Source organism: Pimephales promelas, chromosome 19 (genome assembly GCF_988280905.1).
Source record: "Pimephales promelas chromosome 19, fPimPro1.hap1.1, whole genome shotgun sequence".
NCBI lineage: Eukaryota > Metazoa > Chordata > Actinopteri > Cypriniformes > Leuciscidae > Pimephales > Pimephales promelas.
This window is the reverse complement of record NC_142787.1, coordinates 826,267-840,866: the sequence shown is the minus strand read 5'-3', so window position 1 is coordinate 840,866 and position 14,600 is coordinate 826,267. Positions and strand designations below refer to the sequence as shown.

The following is a 14,600-nucleotide window of genomic DNA, read 5'->3' as shown; positions in this document are numbered from 1 at the left end:
GTGTAATGTTTGAGCATAAACAACATCTGCAACATCAACTAATCATTCAGAGATGTCCTGTTGTTGCTTCTGTCACTTCTTCTTGAGTCTCTCCATCGTTGTCTGACAACGAGAAAGTTTTTGAAATCTTCTGTGTGTCTGTCCCCATATATATATATATATATATGCATTTTTTAACCACTGCAGATGCATATATATATATATATATATATATATATATATATGCATCTGCAGTGGTTAAAAAATATTTGATACTACTCAATTCGATTGGTAAAAGCCATATAGTGACTTAATGTATATAATTTTACATGAAAGATGACAGTGACAAAGAGGACAAAAACCATGCACTGAAAATCAATTTTATTGGTTCGGAATAAATGACTTGTACAACACACTTTACTGAAGTAGTTAGTTATTGCACCACAATGGTATTTTAAATTTGTTGAGCTTTTATTATAATATTAGGTCAACAGTGAGGATGTAAACAGATCCACTGCTGGCCTATCAGTTCCTACTACAAGTCATTAGTAAGATTATTTCTTTATTAGTATATTTATTTATACTATTATTTTTTGGACCTTTCGGCCGCCATACATGAGCAGCAGCTCATTTGCATTTAAAGGGACACACACAAAACAGTTCGTTTTTGCTCACCCTCAAAAAAGGACAATTTTAACATGATCTATAAAAATATCTGTGGGGTATTTTGAGTTAAAACTTCACACACACACTCTAGGGACACCAGGGGCCTCATGCATAAAACTTTGCGTAGATTTCATCCTTAAAGTGTGCGTACGCACATAAGGCAGAATTTGCGTACGCACAAAAGTTTTCAGATTTATAAAACCGTTCGTACGCCAGAACCTGCGCAAAATTCACTTTATAAATCCCAGTCAGCGGGAGATTATGCGCACGTGCGTCTCCTCCCCGAAATAACCATATATGGAGATTACAACGCCTAGTTTTACTATGGATATCCTCATCTGCATATCATTTGCATATGATTATTCATCCACGTGATACCAAGTTTAACGGTACAAGACGTTAGGAAAAAATGAAATGCGGATGTGCCGTCACATTATTACAAACATTTTTTTTTTTGTAGCCTATATCCTTGCCTTGTTTTTGAATGAATAAATCAAATAGTGTTAAATACATTTCAGAGAAAGTTTTTCTCAATCTTTTCCACTGGCCAAATAGTATTTTTAATTGATTTATATTTTAATGGATAATGGAAGAGATTTTAATGGAAGAGATAGACATGGTTGTGCATTATTTGCACGAAACAGTTTTCTCAGACAATCTCTAGTTAAAACATTAAAACACAGCATGCCAGAAGAAAAGTGTTCAAAAGCAATGTATCCACAACAAATAGGTCTATTTCTATTTATTGAATATATATATATATATATATATATATATATATATATATATGTATATATATATATATATATATATATATATATATATATATATATATATATATATATATATATATATATATATATATATATATATTGTAACTTCTCAGTAATGATTTCATGTAGTTTAAGAGTTTAACTCCATTAATGAGAATGGCATATTTAATCTAAATGTTTATATCAGAAGTAAAACATAGTACCATTCTTTTATTTATTTAAACTATTATTGTGAATATGGACTGTATTTATGATTTGGACTCATAATGAAGATTTACGGTTTTACTCCATCTGCCGTTAGATTATAGGCTATATTATATGTGCGTCAGTTTCACTAAACTGCCCAACGCGCGTGCTGGCACGGTCATTTAAGAAGGGATGGATGTTTGCTTCAAGTGATGATAGGTTTGTGAAATTATATTTGTATTATCTTTCTGTAGATTTATAATTTTTTTTAGATTCTCTGTCTAATAGTAAGCAAAAAGACATTTGACTCCAGCTCACCATCGGTGTCGCCAAAACCCATAATCTTCTAAAAGAGTGCGTACGCACGGTCAAGAGCATCCTTACGGTGCGCACTTATTTACGCCAAGTTTATTTTTTATAAATCCCGATGTGCACGTGGAAAAATGCGTACGCATATTTCTATGCCCATTTTGTGCGTACGCAACGTTTATACATGAGGCCCCAGAGACTTATTTTACATCTTGTGAAACGGGCATTATACCACCCCTTTATTATGTTCAGCATGATATTCTGTCAAAAAACAAGATATTCGTTCAGAATGTAATGTTTTGAGGCACGACACACAAACTGGTCTCTCTTCTTTACCAACCGCTGATGAGCCTCGTCGTATTTACACTGTTTCTACACGGTCAAAACAAGATGGCCAGTCAAGACTTTTTAAAAGCAGTTAAATAAAAATTTTAATTATTTTAATTGGAAAAGTGTGTTTCGTGAAATGTAAAGCGGTCCAATGTAAATGTAAAGGCAACTCCTGGTGGAAACACATTTAAAAGACCATTAAGGGTTTAGAACAGTTCACATTCAGGAATATTATCGATTTAATACACTAAGATAACAAAATCTGAACTGAATAAGAGAGACTGAACACAGCAGCATGGACTGCTATTGAATAAATGTGTATTTATGATTTTGGTAATACTTCACAAAAAGGTTCATTAATATATTAACTTACATGATTTGACAATGTCCAACACATTAGTTACAGTATTTATTAATCTTTGTTAATGTTACTTGATAAAAGTGTTTTTTTTTAAACTAAAGTTAGCTGTTTATTATTAGTTCAGTGCATGTTGATAATGTTTTGGTAGATGTTGAAATTAATTTTAACTAAGTCTAATAAACGCTGTAGAAGTATTATTAAATAGTTAGCGAAATACTGAACCTTACTGTAAAGTGTTACCAAGATTTTATATTAATAAATGGTCTTTTGTTGAGCCATTTCATAATTGACTAATTTTAAAACAATAACACTGCAGTTTTCTGTTGTTTATTAGTGTGCTCGACTTTAAAATGATCATTCCTGTATAAAGCTGATGATATGAACGCGACATTAGAGCAGAGAAACACACAGAACACAGGAGCAAGATCCATCTTTATTGTTGAACTGGTACCCTTTATACAGACACAAGCCATCATCTGAAGCTATCCCAGCATTCCTCCGACGGCAGGCCATCCTAATCAGCCACAAATCAAGTAGTTGGCATTTGTTTAAGAAGTTTCACCGTAGGCAAGATCATCCTCTAGATACTGGAGCATCTCATTCCTCCCACACCACATGGAAAAGGTGGAAATAAGGATTAAAACTGACGTGTGTGGAAGAAAAAAAAGTGCAAACATACATATATAAAAAAAAGAGAGAGAGAGAGAGAGAGAGAGAAACAGAGGGTTGAGAAGGCGTGAGTGTATTGAGGACAGAAGCGAGACGTCGTGTGTCGGACTGGAGCCGGGTCGGTTTGGATATGGCACACACACACACCTTTTGGTCCACAGACATTTCTTTCTGGATCAGTTTTCTCTTTAATCTTTTTTTAATATATATATACTGTTGCCCACCATTCCTCTCCTCTTATTTTAAACTGAATGAAGGTTATTATATCATGGCAATACTGTGAGATTCACAGGAAGTAGTCGGGGGTTCGGCGGGTGACGTGTGGTTCTCCTCTGCGCGGCGCCGGGTCAAACTGCAGGCTGGAAACACACACACACGCACACACAAAACACAACGTCAGATCACACACACTGCGGATGGAGGGCGGTCTTTACTACAACTAAACCATTTAAAGTAGTAATTGCCATATCAGTTACCCCAGAGAGACCACGACTAAAAATCTTGTATTTTTTTTTTTGTGTATTTTTATTTTAAAACCCATTTTAACCGCATCAATGAACCGCAGTCCTCAAAGCAGTGCTGTAGTACTCGAGAGTCGGACTCGGATATTTTAATGATCTTGGTCTTGTCATGGACTCGTGTGCTTTTGGACTCGTACTCGAACATTTTTTTTTTAGGACTCGGACTTATTCCCGAGTCCACTCGAGTTCAATTCAAAATATTTTTCATGATTATTAATGTATGTTAATAAAATATTTCTTTAAATTAATTGACACGCCCAGTGATTGGTGATTTTCTAGTGCGCAACTGCGCATGACAAATTGTAATAAAATTACTTTTAACACCACCTACTATGTGGCCTTTTTACCCTAAACTGATCATATTTTTTAAACTCGCTAAGTAAATTCAGTAAAATAAAAAAAGGATTTCTCCAAGTAAATAAAAGTAAATTAGGTAATCAACCCTCTCTGGTCTCGGTCTCGACTTGGACTCGAGTGAGGTGGTCTCGACTACAACACTGCCTCAAAGCATCCTGTAGCTGCGTTACGGCTGGATTTAAAATACACATGTATTTTGGCTGAATCCATTCCATGGTCGAAATCCTTGATAAAAATAGAGTACAAGAGGGGTCATGAACTCACAACGAGTACTTCAGGGTGTCGTCGAGCTCCATGATGGCCGCCTGATTGCCACAGCGGTAACAGTAGTTCGGCGCGCTGAAGATCGTCACCACGTTGCGATCATGGCACCAGTTGTAACCCTGGGGGACAGAAAGAGGATAATTAACTGACTGACACGTTACAGATTTGCCCAAAACGTTTGTGATATTTTGTAAATGTTGATGATAAACTATTGTGAAATGATGGACTGAAACGTTATGATAAGCCATTCCAACTATCATGGCAACCGCTGTTAGTAGGTTTATGTCTATCAGAGCCATCACACTAGACATTATATTTAACGGAAGGATATGTAGACGTGTTTTCCAAACCATTAATGACAAGGAAGAGCGGCTCATATGAGGAGTTTCTGGTGTTTCTCCCTCATTTCTGCTTCCAATCTTGATTGAGGTTTAGTTTATTTTTTATTTTTAATTATTTAGTCTTTTATGAGTTTAATGAAGAGCTCTGTCTCGTCTTCTGTCCAATCACAGCTCTCCATCTACGTCACATGACTGCAAATATGCAAAAACGGTCCTTTCCATTGCAGTTTTGCAAATATTTTTTTTCCGAACCATGAGCATAATCTTTTTTTGCTATATATGGGAGTTTTGCGATGTTTTCATTAGACGCATTTTCAAATCGCAATTTGAAGGGTAATGTAAACTCGGCTACGGTTTTTAAAAATAAAATGTAAAAGCTTCAGCAAGAACCAATGAGGTTTGCTTTCACAAGTGTGTGTGTGTGTATATATATATTAAAAGCCTAAATTAAATCATATAAAACGGTCCTGCCACTTAATTCACATGGATTTATTTAGTGATGTCTTTATGAATGTTAAACTTTTTATTGAATAGACTTTCAATGAAGAGACAGAAATCTCTCAGATTCTATTATAATTTTGGTAACATTTCACAATAAGGTTCATAACATTAATTAGCATGAACTAATACTGAACTGCACGTACACAGCATTTATTAATCTTTGTTCATTCCAACATTTACGAACACTTTATTTCAATCTTCTTCACATTAGTTAACCTGTTAACTGTCACCCCCCCCTTTTTTGAATAGACATGAAAATGCACATTTCGAACTTAAATGGTTGTAATTCAAGAATGCTTTGGAATATAGACATATGATTGGTCTTGTTTTAAAGAAGACATTTGGCAGATTTTTGTAGAAGTGAAATAAATTAAGAAAGTGAAACAGAAAAAAAGTTATAGAAGTTTGAGTTTATGGAAATGTACAATGTAAAAATATTAATTATTCATATTTTACATAAAATATATATTTTCAAAACCTGGGCTACTCTAAAATGGCAGAAAGATCAAAGCCAAAAATCTGAACAAGTTGTGTTTCAAATTTTAGGTTGATATCTCAAAAAATGAGCTTTCAGTAAGATTTTGTTTGAGCGCAGTACCAAACTTTTTCACTAGGCCACAATCAGACTCCATTACTGCCCATATAAGGGCGCCTGCATTTCCATTCGTGTTTGGAGTGATATGAACCATTATTTTCACAATTTTCATACAATTTCTGAAGTAGAGATCCTATTCAGAAGTAGCATGGGAAGTTTGGCAGATTTTGATATGAATTGAACCTCTAAGAAACACATACAAAGAACACGCATGTAAGTCATAGCTAGCTGCCGCGTCACAAATGGTGAATTTATTATTTTTTTCTTGATATTTTAAACTTTTCAGACCTTTTTTTTCCAAAATAATTGAATGGATTCTATCTTTTGAACTTTTGGCATGAAAACAAACTGAGGTATCTACCATTTTTTCATGATTTTTCATGTTTACTGCTATTTTAAAACAAAGGTCTGAACACGCCTTATGAGTATGAAAATATTCTTGTTTTATATTGATAAATTATGGCTCCTCTGTAATATATTTTGAAAATCAGTCACCAAATATGGAAACTAGAGATTGTAAGCTTTCAAATGATATATAGTTTGTCAATATTATTTAAGGTATTTACTAAGATATTATTGTTTTAAAAATATAGTGGCAAACGTCCCACCTGTGGGACGGTGACAGTTAAGTGTTAATGCACTGTAAACTAACATGAGCAGCTTTATTTTTATTAACCACTGGTTACAATAAGATTAACAAATACAGTAACAAATGTATTGCTCATGGTCAATTCATGTCAGTTAATACAGTAACTAATGTTTAAGAAACTAACCTTTTGTATAAAAGGTTATCATACTTTTGTAACGACTTGAGTTAATGATGAGAGAACTCTTATTTTAGGGTGAAATGACCTTGTAAGATAAAACGGCCACATGTATGAGTAATGTGAATGCATGAGCTTCCTGCTTGAGTGTGTGTGTGTGGTGTCACGAGGAGAGGACCCACCTCCATCACCAGCTGGTGCGCTCGAGAGACCAGCGTAAGGCCGTTTGCATGGTTGAACGTCTCGGAGATGTCCTGCCCGAAAGTGTATCCCGCACCTCGAGGAGAAATACCCCAGCCTCCGCGGTCATCCGGGTCAGACCACAGTAGATCACACATGGGTCCCTGAGGGGAGACACACACACACTTCAGTCAGAGATCTCACTCACCAAACATCTTTATTATCTTTCAATTTCTAAAAAAGGTAAGCCGATAAACAAAACTAAACTAATAAAACAAATCAATGACTAAGGAAACATAACCATTGAAATGATACTATGACAGAGATCACTTCCCAATATATGATGGAGCTGAAGAATGAAACTTGGACACACTATTTTAGAAGCACTGCAGCTTTATTTGTGTGTGAAAAGTTTGTTTATCATTTGTTTGTTTAATCAATAAAATTTCACATATTGTACTTTTCATAAACAAGGCTGTTTCCAGGACTTACATTTCCAAACGTCAAATTAAAGCCCCGTTTCAGCTTGATTCGATTTCAGTGATTTGACTCACACAGTAGGGTTTCAGACAAGAAACGGCATGAAGGGATAAAGACGATCAATACCTCGTGAGGAACTTCCTGTAAACGATCCAGCGCTCTGATGTGATCGAGAGTGTCTATGGACGGTGACAATCCTCCATGGAGACAGAATATCTACAGAGAAAAACATCAGATGTGAACTTCTCACACACACACACGTTGATGGGGTAAAGCTGATCTTTTCAGTCGCAGGGTCTCTGAATATGTACAACCCAAGGGTGACCCACCTGACCATCTACCAAGGCAGTGAGGGGAAGGTAATCGAAGAGGTCTGTGAAGTATTTCCAAACATTTGCATTGCCGTATTTCCGTAAGCACTCGTCGTAGAAGCCGTACACTTGTGTGATCTGTCTGCTTTCGTGGTTCCCTCGGAGTATTGTGATGCGCTCGCGGTACCGTACCTGGATGTGAACACATGACCAATGATTAACATCAACATTTAAAATAACATTTCCCAAAACTGACTTCAAATCACCACCTGTGATCAATCAATGGCGTTCTCAGGCGCCGTGTAAGAGTGCAACCATGTGCAAAATAAGATACACCCGCAGCGTTTTGCCAGATGGGAAGTTTATTCAATGCATCATCTTTTTACTACAATTCATTTTACTCTAATCTTATAACTGCATCATTTACCTCTTAATTCCTTTTATAGCGGGTTTTAATTTCGCTTGCTTTTTATTTTGTGCTTATTTTCTATGTAAAGCACTTTGAATTACCAGTGCATGAAATGGGCTATATAAATAAGTGTTTTTAGCTGAAAAAAACATTAGACATTTGGATTTATTAGATTACTAGGAATTTTACAGTTAATTTATTTGCCTATATGATTAAGAGCCTATAATAAATCCTGAGGTAAAATAAACTATGCATACGGGTCTAATTCTCAAATGACAATCATTATGATTATAGTTGAGCAAAATATCCAGGATTATCATATGAAGCATTATGCAGCATGACGAAAACTAGACTAAACAAAAACAGCACATGGCTGAACTAAGAGTACAGAGACTAAATAAATAGAAATAGCTGACAAAATGAACACGAATAGAAAGACACACTGGATCTGCTGGACTACAAGATAACGGAGGGGTCTACAGCTAGAGACTTGTGCATCTACTTTGACTTTACGGAATTAAAATCGCAATATCCGTCTGAAATCACGATTATATATTTTCCCCAAATCGCACAGCCCTAATAACAGGTTTATCTCTCGCAATTCTGAAATTAAACTTGTTCAATATTTGTCCTCCTTTATTCTGTGGCTCCCATTGACCGCCACCATTCTTGTAATGCACAATATAGAAATTAATGCATGGTTTTCATGGCAGATTCGGATGTTTAAGCAAATGGGCTGATTCTCATACTGATTTTTCTTTGTTATAGAGAAAATAAACAACTATATTAGCTTAAACAGTCAAACTGGCCTTAATCAAAACTATCAGTAGTCTTTTGAAATTAGAGGCACCACTGCGTTTTACCCAAACACAGATGCTGCGCACATGCAACAGGAGCAGATGTTTCTACATTAAACTAGATGGTATAGCTTCAAGATTCAGGGCAAAAACAGTCTTGAATTACGTTACAATAAACAGCAATCGGACTGAATGAACATGCTAATTCAGTAGGTGGTGCTACGGAGTAGACAAAGTACACAACCTCCTTCCTTGAGAGAAAGCAGATACTCCTGGTCAAATATTACTACGTTACAAGAAAACATTGTAAAGAGTGATTTTTACTTAGAAAAATTACAGAAGAACTCGTTTTTAAAAGTACTAGTATCAAAAGTAAAGGTCAATGCATTTATTGTGTTTATTATTGTTGTATGTAATAGTTGAAGTACCTTATGCCCCTGAGTCTATGCCTGCCCTCATATCAATACATCAATAACTAAAGCACAGTTCCAGTAGTGGGATTGAATGAGTGCACTCAATGACGTCCACAATGGGTGCGGACACACAAATGGCTGTTCCCTCAAATTTTGCCCTATTTAAAGTGTAAATTCTTCACAAAGATTACTAAACATAAAGATAAGAACCGCCCACAATTGTTTTTATGTTCTTTTCATACCAAAATGCTGCATATAATATGAAACGTTGGTACGTTTCACTGTCTATCCCTGGTCTCTGCTCCAAGCCTAGAGTTAGGGTTAGTCTAAACGGCAAGTAGGCTAGCAGTATATTGGAGACCTAGCTAGCAAAAATGGTCAACTATTGTGTTTGTGCGCGATGTACGAATGCATCAGAAACGGGGGAGAGGCTCCACAAGTTCCCCAAGGACAAACGACTGATTCGTGCCTGTAAATGTTAGCATACCCGAGCCGCGCACACAGTGTCACATGACGCATCAACTGTAATTATGAGCCCGATTTAACCCGGCCATATTTTAATACTCGAGTCATTATTATACCTGACGTTCTCAACTACTTTCTACGTTACTTTCTCCCGCCCGCAATATTTATGTTATGTCCCGCTCTCGCCCGCTAAAAAACTTTTTTTCTGCACCTCCAAATACTTGCAAGTTAGCCTACGTGTTGCCAGCATAATAATCCTAATTAATAATTTGTTATTAAAGCATTAACACACAACCCACACTGATATAACATAAAAACAAGCAAGCTTACTTACAGTCATGATGGTTTGGGATGACTGCACTCCATTAATAATCCCCGAAAATATGACATCAGTTCATCACGATCTCAAACATCTCTGTTATAACCAATTAATCTTTTATAACATATCTACACTTTGTTTGTTATGATCAGAAGATCTGCCAGCATAGAGAATTCAGTGAGGGGAGTCTATCGTAAATACTTCTGATTGGCCACTGCGTTCAAGAAATAAACACATATGTCTGTGATTGGCTACATCAACGTTTTATAAATAGAAACTCTGCCTTCCAAATAGTTTCTATTTTGTTTTATAGAACGTATCGCGAATCGTTTTATTCTCGCATTAGAATCGCATTACCGCCCCCTCCCTCTTATGACGTCATCACCCAGTTACTGTAAAAAACACGCTACCTTTCAATATATACATATTGAGCACTTTAATTTACACATTAATTGGTTATCCTGCACTGTACAGTTTAAAGCTTTTGGGCTTTAGTATGAATATGTTAGCCTTACTGTTATCTATAAGCTAGTGCGCTCCAACACAATGACAAAATCTACATTCAGAAGACTACATCCTCCTGAGACTGACTGACGGCTACTCAAGGACATGGACAGACGTGTAGTGGAGTAAAAAGCAGGATATTGTCTTTCAAATGTGGTGAAGTTAAAGTAAAAAGTTTCCAGAAAAATAAAGTACAGATACTCATAAAGTGTCCTTAAAAACAGTCCTCAAGTAAAAGTGCTCTTCCAGATCCGCCCATATCCCCGGACAGAGAGCTTCCCGTGCTGGTGCAGTATTAGCTCTGAGCCACGGCTTATATTTACGGCCAATAGACCTCTCATCCGGCAATACAAGTGTTTCCATGGCTGTGATGTAACGTTTAATCGCTCACCTATTATTTCTTCAGTGAACAAAGCTTTGTGCTTTGTGTGTTTTCCCTAATTTCATTGTCAATAAAACAGTCTTCCCAGTGCCTGTTGATAACAGACTCTTCTCATTTCCATATTTATCACGGCATCAGTCATTAGTGACATCATAACTCTGTTTTTATATTAAATACTGATCAACATTATTATAATTTAATCAAATAAATTACTGTCACTGGAACATTTATTGAAGCGCAATGCAAAGATGTTGAAATAATCCTATTTTTTAAAAAATAAAGTATTTTTACACACAAATCTAAAAGAGACAACAAACTGGGCCATCTGACCAATCAGAGCACAGCAGGCTCGCGGAAAGGCGGGGTTTAGAGAGACCGGGTCCTTGATAGCACCGCTTCAGACACTGATGACAGCGTAGTTTCTTTCGCTCAAACACAAGCACTCACCTTGAGAGCGACGAGCAGCGTGACGGTTTCCACAGAGTAATAGCCTCGGTCCACGTAATCTCCCATGAACAGGTAGTTCGTGTCAGGTGACTTTCCTCCGATTCTGAAGAGCTCCATGAGGTCATGAAACTGGCCGTGAACGTCTCCGCACACCGTGACCGGACATCTCACCTCCTGCACGTTAGACTCCTTGGTCAGGATTTCTTTAGCCTGCGGAGAAAATAATAATAATGTTGTCATTCTGTGTTCTGACCTGCCAATGTCTTAACTGTTATTATTATTATATTATTAGCATGTTCTGTCTGATTACTTGAGTGTGATTGGCTGGAAGGCATGCATTAAATCCAGTCAGTTTAATCACTGTTCTGTATTAATGCACTGCTTTCATTGAAGCTAGTCTTGAGTCTTAGCTGTGTGTGTGTGTGTGTGAGAGAGTGAGAATGTGTGTGTGTGTGTGTGTGTGTGTGTGTGTGTGTGTGAGAGAATGTGAATAAATCCAGCATGAAAACAAGCGTTTAAGCGGCCACAGTTTTTTAATGTTTTTTTCTTCAGATTGGCCATTGCGTTACCTACAGTTTTGGTTGAGTGTAATAACACATTAGTCGATTCTCTTGCGGACGCATCGATGCATTGAATCTTCAGCTGTATAATTGATGGATCGATACGAATCAATTGATATTTACACCATTACTACCCTGTGTAATAATTCTGAATTTCTTTATAGCATTTGTCCCAGCTGGACCAATTTTATTAATAATAATAATAATAAAATATATATTTATTAACTAAATTAATTTAAAATTGTGTATTTTTATTTCGAGTTTTATTTCTTTGTTTATTATTTCAAAAGCAAATTTATGCAATTTCAGAGAAACAATAAACATTCAGGTGTAAATGCATTTTTGTGTTTTCATGCGACTTCAGATTTGGTTACTGAGTAAAAAAGCCCATAGAAGAATTTTACACACCGGTCTGTTATTGTTGGGACAACCATGTTACGTTTTCAGACCCCAAACATAATGTGGAACAAAATAAACTGTGATTGGTTTTAATCGAAGCTTGTTTAGTTTCCCAAAAGGCCTTCCTAGAAGTAACAGTTCCTGCAGTGCAAACACACCAAGAAGTGGGTAATTCCAGCAGAAGTTATAGGAACTATGAAAAGGTAATAATTAGCAGATACTGTAGTAATTTAGATAAATAAATTGGCTGACTCAATTATTTCAATAATCTTTAACTCGTTGGGTCGACTCAAATTTATTTGATATGGTACAAACAAATGTTAGCTAGTCATTTAGATCTGCTTACGTTTCTTACTCTTATTTACTCAATTCATAAGATGTTTTCAATTGATTTCACATCTTTAAAATGTACACATTATGTTTACGCGCTAAAACGTTTCACCAAAACCAATAAGTACATCGAAGTTTCAGTTTTTAGTTTTCATAAACTGAGCACAACTATGAAATCTGCAGCAACAACAGAACATCGACCAACAGTTACAAAAACATGCTGAGTTGTTTCAACATGTTTGAGTCGCAAATGGACAAACCCAGCGGTTGGGTTACATTTTAAGACCCAACGTATGTGTTTTTGACCATATAAGCATGCCCCAAACACGGATGGAAACAACCCAGCATTTAAAGAGTGCACAAAAGTGCAATGAAAACTCGTGCTTCGGTCATGAAGCAGCAAAGCTGAGCTAGATCAGATTAGCATTAGCATGTGAGCTCTGCTGTCATCAGATGATGGCCTCTCATACGGGCGCCATTTTGAGACACTGCGAGTGAGGATGAGGAAGAAGCTGCATTCAAACGATTCGCTTTTACACAAAAAACATTTATATTCAGAAACTCTCTACAACCCAAACGCTGTTATGATCCGAACAGAAGTTATTCTAATTTAACAAGTCATGGTTTACTGCGGGTTAACGTTACAGTAACGTTAAGTTATATTGATTCACACAAACGTTACTGTAGCTTTCAGCCTAACGTAAATAAATAAACGGCACAGACCGATTCAATATTCACACGTGATTTCATTAAAGATTAACGGAAGACGTGTCGGCTTGTGTTACTAAATCAAAAACAATCGAAGTTTCTTATGAGTGTTGCCGCGGTTTAAAAATCCGCCATCTTGTATCTTAGCAGCTAACGCGGCTAAAGGGAAAACTGAAATAAACACCGAAACACGGTGTTGGCGGTGTATTACACTCACATACCTTCTCACAGAGGCTCTTGACTTGGCTTTCTGAGAGCTGTTTGCACTCGTTGAGCTGTTCGATCCATTGATCCAGCTCTTTCGTGAACGCCTTTTCATCCATGTCTGCTTTTTTTAAACTCGATTTTCACACGGATTTCTGATCTAACTTCTCCCAGCTTTCCACGAATATCCACCCGAAATCGATTGATTACTTTAAAACGTACATGTGGCCAGGGATCTTGAAGTAATTAGGTACGGGAATCCTGTGAGGAAACGAGAAGCCGTCGGCCTTCAGAGTCCCACCCTGACCACGGTTGTTTTCACTTCAGCCTTTCCTCACATCAGACTCCGACAACCGGCGCGGCGCTGATTGGACGCGCCCAGCGGTTCCTTACTTGATACTGCGCTCTGATTGGCCAACCACAGCCGTTCTACCTGTCTGATTGGTTGCCAGAGACGTCGTTGGGCGTTTTCCTTTCCTGCAATAGGATCTCATTAAAACGTCAGCGGTTAAATTATTGTTTTGTGTATTTTTTATATAATAATTTATTTTATTTAGAATTGTTGATAAATATTACACGTATAAGTTCGTAATGAGGAAACATTATTTTGTAGAAGTTTTAAAGTCACTATGAAATCAAAATGGAATTTTTTTAATTTTTTTTAATTTTATTGAATGTTGCCGTGTTTATTATAAACGATTAATCCATGCGCATCATTATTATACATATTTTTTTTAGTTAAGTGCCCTGGGGATATTCAAAACCTAACAATTAAGTACTGTAAGTTTAAGTGTCCCAGGCATGATAAATGAAAGTGAATCATTTGCAACATCATTTTGAAAAAAAAAATAATAATAATAATAATATATAGCCTCTCTCTTTCTCTCTCTCTCTCTCTCTCTCTCTCTCTCTCTCTCTCTCTCTCTCTCTCTCTCTCTCTATATATATATATATATATATGTGTGTGTGTGTGTGTGTGTGTGTGTGTGTGTGGATGTGTGTGTGTGTGTGGATGTGGTGGTTCAAAATGCTGTAAAAATGTTTCAAATTATTATTATTCAACTTCAACATGCTTA

The 14,600-nt window shown here is 36.5% G+C and overlaps 1 protein-coding gene across 1 annotated transcript; it reads right to left on the bottom strand.

Annotated features, from left to right (window-relative positions):
- Positions 1 to 3,019: 3,019 nt before the first annotated feature.
- ppp2cab (protein phosphatase 2 catalytic subunit alpha b) lies at positions 3,020 to 13,868 on the bottom strand. Its single transcript, XM_039663643.2, has 7 exons — positions 13,542 to 13,868; positions 11,324 to 11,533; positions 7,606 to 7,779; positions 7,403 to 7,492; positions 6,799 to 6,960; positions 4,416 to 4,534; positions 3,020 to 3,632 (listed from the first exon to the last, which is right to left on the bottom strand). The coding sequence occupies exons 1-7, from the start codon at positions 13,641 to 13,643 to the stop codon at positions 3,560 to 3,562; spliced, it is 930 nt and encodes a 309-aa protein (XP_039519577.1). The 5' UTR covers positions 13,644 to 13,868; the 3' UTR covers positions 3,020 to 3,559.
- Positions 13,869 to 14,600: the final 732 nt, after the last annotated feature.